Here is a 6,611-nt window from a genome sequence, read left to right on the forward strand (position 1 = left end):
TGGTAGCAGCTGTCGCCATGGTTCTGCGATGCACGTTCTGCGATGCCATGTTCATCTTGCTACACTTTGTGGTGCCCAGCTACGTCCTGCTGTGCCTTGTAATGCCCATAGTGCTCTGCTATGCCATGAACTACTACAAAGAACTGCTACAAACTACTATTTTTTCTACTTTTTGTTTTATCCACTCTTCATTCTAACCCCAACCGGTCGTCAGACACCGCCTACCAGTAGCCTGGGTCTGTCCGAGGTTTCTCCCTGAAAGGAAGTTTTTTCTCGCCACTGTTGCACTGTTGCTTGCTCTGAAGGAAACTACTAGAACTGTTGGGTCCTTGTAAATTCTGGAGTGTGGTCTAGACCTACTCTATCTGTAAAGTGTCTTGAGATAACTCTTGTTATGAATTGATACTATAAATAAATGGTTCTGCCAATAGTACAATGTAAATTCCCTCCTTGTCATGGAACAAGGGACACGCTTTTCACTCTCACAAGGATCCTGGAGGGGTCCTGGGAGTATGTCCATCCAGTTTAGCATTGTTTTGTGGATTTGAAGAATGTGTTTGACCAGGTTCCCCCAGAGATAATGTGGGAGGTGCTGCAGGAGTATGGGGTGAAGGAGTCTCTTCTCCAGGCTTTTATACCCCTGTTATCCAAAGCTAGAGCTGTGTCCATGTGCCTGGTTGTAGGTCAAACTCGCTCCAGGCTGCAGGCTTTGCTTTTCAAACACCTTGAGGGAAGTGGGTGCCATGCACAAACTTTTTTTCATCTGCTTTTAATACAGTCGCAGCTTCATATTTAGCCAACCGCTTTGTTGAGCAATTTGATTTGTATCCTAATCCTAATCTAGTTGTCTGGATTTTGGATTTCTTTTTAACAAACAGGACAGAGAGAGAAAGGGTGAACGGCAGACCCGTCGCCAGACCTCAGTTTTAAATGGGGCATAAGAAATGCATGGGAGGGCACACTTATTATTAGCCTACAGTACGTATATACTTAAAATAATTGTACCATAATTGTATATCTATTCGCGCAGCACGTAATCATTACGTTAAACATAACCAACAGCAATATGACCAGATAGCCTATAGCCTACACTACATTACATGGAAGTAATTTTATGAATATCCATAAAACACTTGACTATACAACATATTAGATGTAACACCAGTAGCATCTCTCAAACATTGCATTTTAAAGCAGTCAACAGAGATATATGCATTGCCATGAGACACGCACACACACACACACACACACAAACACACAGACTGGGAGGCGGCGTTTCTCCGAGCAGAACCTCCTCGTCAAAGTGTCCTTCCACTCGGACTTAAACTTGTGAGTGAGGTCCTTTTCAAAAGCAAGCTGAATCAGCTGGGCATTGCGTTTGTGCAGCATACTGCGCCGATGGTCTGAGAAGACGCTTTTGAGCGTGGAAAATGAGTTTTCACACATTGCTGTGGAAGCTCCTACAGTTAGGGCAAGGGTGTAGGCTGAGAGAACAGTCAGCATAGCCTGGAGTGCACAGTTGAATGTGCTAAGGATGTTAGCTATTGTCCATTTTCCATCTTTGGGGGGAACCGGGGTGTCAGTCATTTTCTTCACCAGGAACTCACGAGCCACAGTATATTCAGATTCAACCACTTCAGTTCCAGCTAATACCAGGAGAGGGGTTACCTTTGATGGGTCCAGGAAATTATCCTCGGCCTCTGGGTTCACAGCAGCCAGTGCGCCAATGAGCCCACTACTGCGCTCTACAAAACGCGCATTCATCTCTCCTTGCACAGCATCGATAACACTGTAAAACAATCTCATGAACTCAGTCTTTTCGTCTATGTTACTTTGTGGCTGACCAATAGTTTCTTCAACTGCAAATCCGCGGAGGTTCTTGTTAATTGCGCGTCTTCTCTTGCTTGGACCACGGTCGGTCACCGGCACAGCCTTGGTGCCGGTGACGAGCTAGCATTAGGCTCAGACTGTCGTCCAGGGTCTTGTTCTCAAACATCAGGCGTCGTTGTCGTTTCAATTGTGGCAGAGGCTGTTGGTGGGCTTTTCAACCACTTACGGATATCCATCTTCTTATATAGTGTCTATGATCTGAAGCGAGTAAGCGAAAACTCATCCAGTTTTTAAAAATTTGCGGTAACTGTTGAGTGGCTACATGGACGTAGGCAACGTCACGTACGTAACCTAACGTTCTTTTTAGTAAGGCCGTGATAGGCTGTTGCAGTGTAGATTCCCATCAATCAAACAAAATCACACCATTGTTTCTTTACATATCAATGTTTTAATGATAAAGAATGCAACAGTAATGCAAGACAAAATTAGCAACTATGACAATATAAAATTACTGTATCTTTTAAAGAGATCTGTGCCTCAAGTGGGGGGGCACAAGCATTTTTGGGGGCGGGCCGGGCCGGGCCGGGCCCTACGGAGCTCTTTCTGGTCAGCTCTGCTCTTCAACAGGTTCACCACAGGGGTGGTTCATTTTATATAGAAACATTGGTCAGAGCAAATATGTAAATATACTGTATATATAACCAAATAGGACTTTTAGACAGGTTGCCCACGTCACACGTCTACATCTTCAAGCTCAGTTAAAGGCTGCGCTGTAAAACTCAGCATCACTGGGAAAGAGCTTCTATTTTCCTATTTTCTATTTTTCTATGTTCCTATTTTCACCCCTCTGCCCCCAAGAGCTCTGGACTCTGAACCCCCATCCCATCAGGATCAACACTGAACACTTTATAAAAAAGAACATTTAGGAACTCTTAGTTTTGTATTTCAAATTCAATATGGTCCACAGGCCATTAAACTCCTTAATAATGAAGGTCCCGTACAATGATAGACATATTTTGTGTATTTATTGTAATTTCTCTTCTTTCTCCCGGCTGGTCTGGAACTCAAGCCCCCCCCCTGCCCCTTTCATATTACTTGGGTTTATGGTATGAGTGGTAATGTACATATGTTATGTTTTTTTCTTCTTGCTTGCCTTATTTGTCTTAGAGTTTTAATACCATGTGATATGATTTCTTACTGCAACATGGGGACAATAAACATAAACAACAACAACATGTTTATCATCAATGTTTTTTATATTATACTTTTATCCTTATTGCACCATGGGTTGGAGTGAAACATATTTTCAATTCATCTGTATGCAAGTATATCTCTGGCCTTAGAAGTTTGGGCATGGGTATACTGATGCAACATAACACAAAAATGCGTAATCAGTGTTTGACACACCGTACCTCCCTTTGGACCCTGTGAGTACAGGTTTCTGCTCTCATTGTGACAGCAAAACTGAATAAAGGTCCAACTACTGCCTCAGTCTGCTGTAGTCAGGGTAGGGTGCTGTGTATTATTCTAAAAGCTAAGTTAACACACATTGATACAAAGACTGTTTTCTGATTATCTTCATGAATGTATTAACTGAAAAGACCACATGAATAACATGAACGCTATATACAGTATATTCTGTTGTCTGATATATGTACTGATTTCTCAGCTATCGGAGGACAATCTTTTTAGACAGGCAACAAAATCTATCCTTCATTGGGCTGACATTTTCATTGACAAATGTGAGATTGCTTGTTGATTTAGTTCATGTGACCCTAACCTTTTTCCACCCATGTCTAATTTTTGAACATGTCTTTTTTAAATAACTCAAATGTTTTAGTTATGCTGAATATTAGACACAATTGTTAGAAATGTGCAGTTGATGCCATTTACATGCATGTTTATTTATGTTTTGTGTCTTTTGAAGTGTTGAAAGAACATTTTGCTGAAATATTGTAATCCCATTTCCAGCTCTGCTGTCGTACAGACATGAAGAGCAACAACAGCCTGAGTCCTTTGTATTTTAAGTTCACTCTGTTTGCAGACTTCGGGCCCCTCAGATATCTGTTCTTCAGTCTGTGTCTGTTGCTCTACATGACTATTGTCTCTGCTAACGTTGTCATTATTCTGACAGTGTTTCTGGAGAAGTCTCTGCATCAGCCCATGTATATTTTTATCTGCTGTCTGTCTTTTAACTCTCTGTACGGCTCAGCCGGCTTCTTCCCCAGGTTTCTGATGGACATTCTGTCTGACACTCATTTAATCTCACGTCCATTATGTTTCTTTCAGATATATGTTATTTACACCTATGCATCATGTGAGATGACTTTCCTCAGCATCATGGCCTATGATAGATTTGTTGCTATTTGCCAGCCTTTACACTATCACAGTAAAATGACATATAAGATGGTAACACATCTTGTGATTTTTGCCGTGCTCTACCCTGTATTTGCTGTGGGTTTCTGTCTCTATCTTACTGTCAGATTACCGCTGTGTGGCCACAAACTGAATAGGCTGTTCTGTTCCAACTGGCCTGTGGTTCAGCTCTCCTGTGTGGACACAACTCTGAACAACATAGTAGGTCAGTTTGTTACAATAATAACCATCTTCACCCCCCTGTTCTTTGTCCTGTACACCTATCTCCGTATTCTGCTTGTTTGCAGGAGAAGCTCGTCTGAATTCAGAGGAAAGGCGTTCCAGACCTGCCTGCCTCACATCATCACATTCATCACCTATTCTCTCTCTGTCTTCTGTGAGCTGTTATTGACTCGATTTGAGACTGATAAAATTAATCCAATCATAACAGTTGTTTTATCTTTAGGTTATTTGATGATCCCCCCCATTAATAACCCTCTAGTTTACGGCCTGAGTCTTCCTCAAATCAAAGGAGTAATTATTAGATTTTTTTTTAAAGATTCCTGCTGCAAAATTGTAAGGCTTAACGCGCACATATAGCAAACCATATATTGCTCAGCTACAAAATATGCTTCTAGAATATGTTGAATGTATTTGTCCATAGATCTTGTTTGTTATTCAAACTGAACCAAAAGAATGATATTAACATTGCAGATGCATAGTTAAATTAGCAGCTCCACAGGATATAATGAATCTTTTAAACTTACATTGTGGGTTTGAATTAGTCTCCAATGTTAAAAGATATAGACTATATCTCCCACAATAAATGTAAAAGCACAAATAATATATTCATAGAAATATGTATCATGTGCAGATTGAGGCATTTGATATCAGGTTCCCATATGTTTCATGTTTCAAGGACACCTAAACTGACTCAAATAAGACCAAGGACCCCCAGTTGACAAGATTGGTCCCAGGGCCAATTCTTTTTAGATGTTTTACTACACAAAGTATGTAAAACCCATGATACAAATCATTTTAAATAATAATCATTTTAAATAATAATAATAATAATTTATACATGCATTCATGCACTAATGGAGAGATGTCAAAGTGAGGGGGCTGCCAGTTCTGGACCAGCGCCGGGAGCAGTTGGGGGGGGGGGGTTAAGGTGTAACGGTGCCTTCCCCAACCACTCAGGGAGCTGGTTCAGCATTGGCCAAATGACACAAAAAATACAGTTAATTATTGTGTTACTTATCAATGGAGCTACAGTGGAAATACTTATATAATAAATTACACTTGATAGGATGCAGGTGTGTTTAGTGGGATTTTGGTCTCAGTGTTTCAGCTCTGTATGTTACACTGTGTTTATTCTGTATTAATATTACATGGGTTTGTGGTGAACCGGTTCTCCTTTGTGATTATATTTATGCTAAATTTATACAGTATCATAATGATGATTTGGAATAAAAAAGGCATTCTACAGCCATGACCGTGAAATCACATTTGTGTCAATGTAATCAAACCAAACATCTTACATATTAAACAACAATACATATTTGAGAAAGATATAACAAACTCAGGCAAACTCTGAACTGCAAGCAGTTATTACCAGGGTCCGAGCCTCCCTGGCGTGATTCCCCCTTGGCACATGCAGCCCCTGGTGACCTACTCAGCCCGCGAAACCGGGGCACCCAAAGCATGACAGCGGCGACGTAAATGTCAGGAAATTTCACTCAGTGTGAGCTCCAAAATCTGTGGTGAATTACAATAGCATATTCCCCATTCATAGAGTAAAAGTCCAACACACTTGAAGTTGCTCACATTTGTGTAAGTGGTCAATCCAAACCTGGGTCCCATAGGCCGCACCCACTATTTGGGTCCTGATTTATCCCTCATGTGGTCCCCTGGTCAAGTTGACCTGTTTTCCCATATCAATGTTCTTTTTAATTCCCCAAAATCACATGATTGATTCCACAGAACGCTGTTTGGCGAGTACAAATCCTTTCTTTCATTAATTTGGGGGCATCTTATTAAATTTTATAGCATTTGAAAAACAAATTGAAGTGTTTTTGAAATAGTATTGAGTAAAAGTTAATATATTCAATACATTTTTTATTTATAAATAAATTTAAAAAAGCATCAAAAGTGTTTAAGAACGGGACAAAAACATAAGACAAAGTTAGAAACATGGATAAAAAGTGTTGATTTTCAACAGTGTTGATTTTTTGACAGGAAGGCAACACAAGGGTTAAAATTGCTAAGTTGATTTGGCCTCCATGGTATCAGGTGTTTTTTTCCAAATCAACTCAGTAATTTTTGAATTTCTCTGTGTATTTCTCTTTTCGACAAATTTTGCAGGGTTGCAAACATGGGAAGATGGTCACTGATATCATCATAACCACTTAGTACTCCTTTACCAA

The 6,611-nt window shown here is 40.3% G+C and overlaps 1 protein-coding gene across 1 annotated transcript; it reads left to right on the forward strand.

Annotated features, from left to right (window-relative positions):
• The first annotated feature begins 3,819 nt into the window (after positions 1-3,819).
• LOC117952419 (olfactory receptor 10A3-like) lies at positions 3,820-4,785 on the forward strand. The gene has a single exon (XM_034884704.1). It carries the CDS (start codon positions 3,820-3,822, stop codon positions 4,783-4,785), a length of 966 nt encoding a protein of 321 aa, XP_034740595.1.
• The last annotated feature ends 1,826 nt before the right edge of the window (positions 4,786-6,611 follow it).

This window comes from Etheostoma cragini, chromosome 11 (genome assembly GCF_013103735.1).
Source record: "Etheostoma cragini isolate CJK2018 chromosome 11, CSU_Ecrag_1.0, whole genome shotgun sequence".
Classification (NCBI taxonomy): Eukaryota; Metazoa; Chordata; class Actinopteri; order Perciformes; family Percidae; genus Etheostoma; species Etheostoma cragini.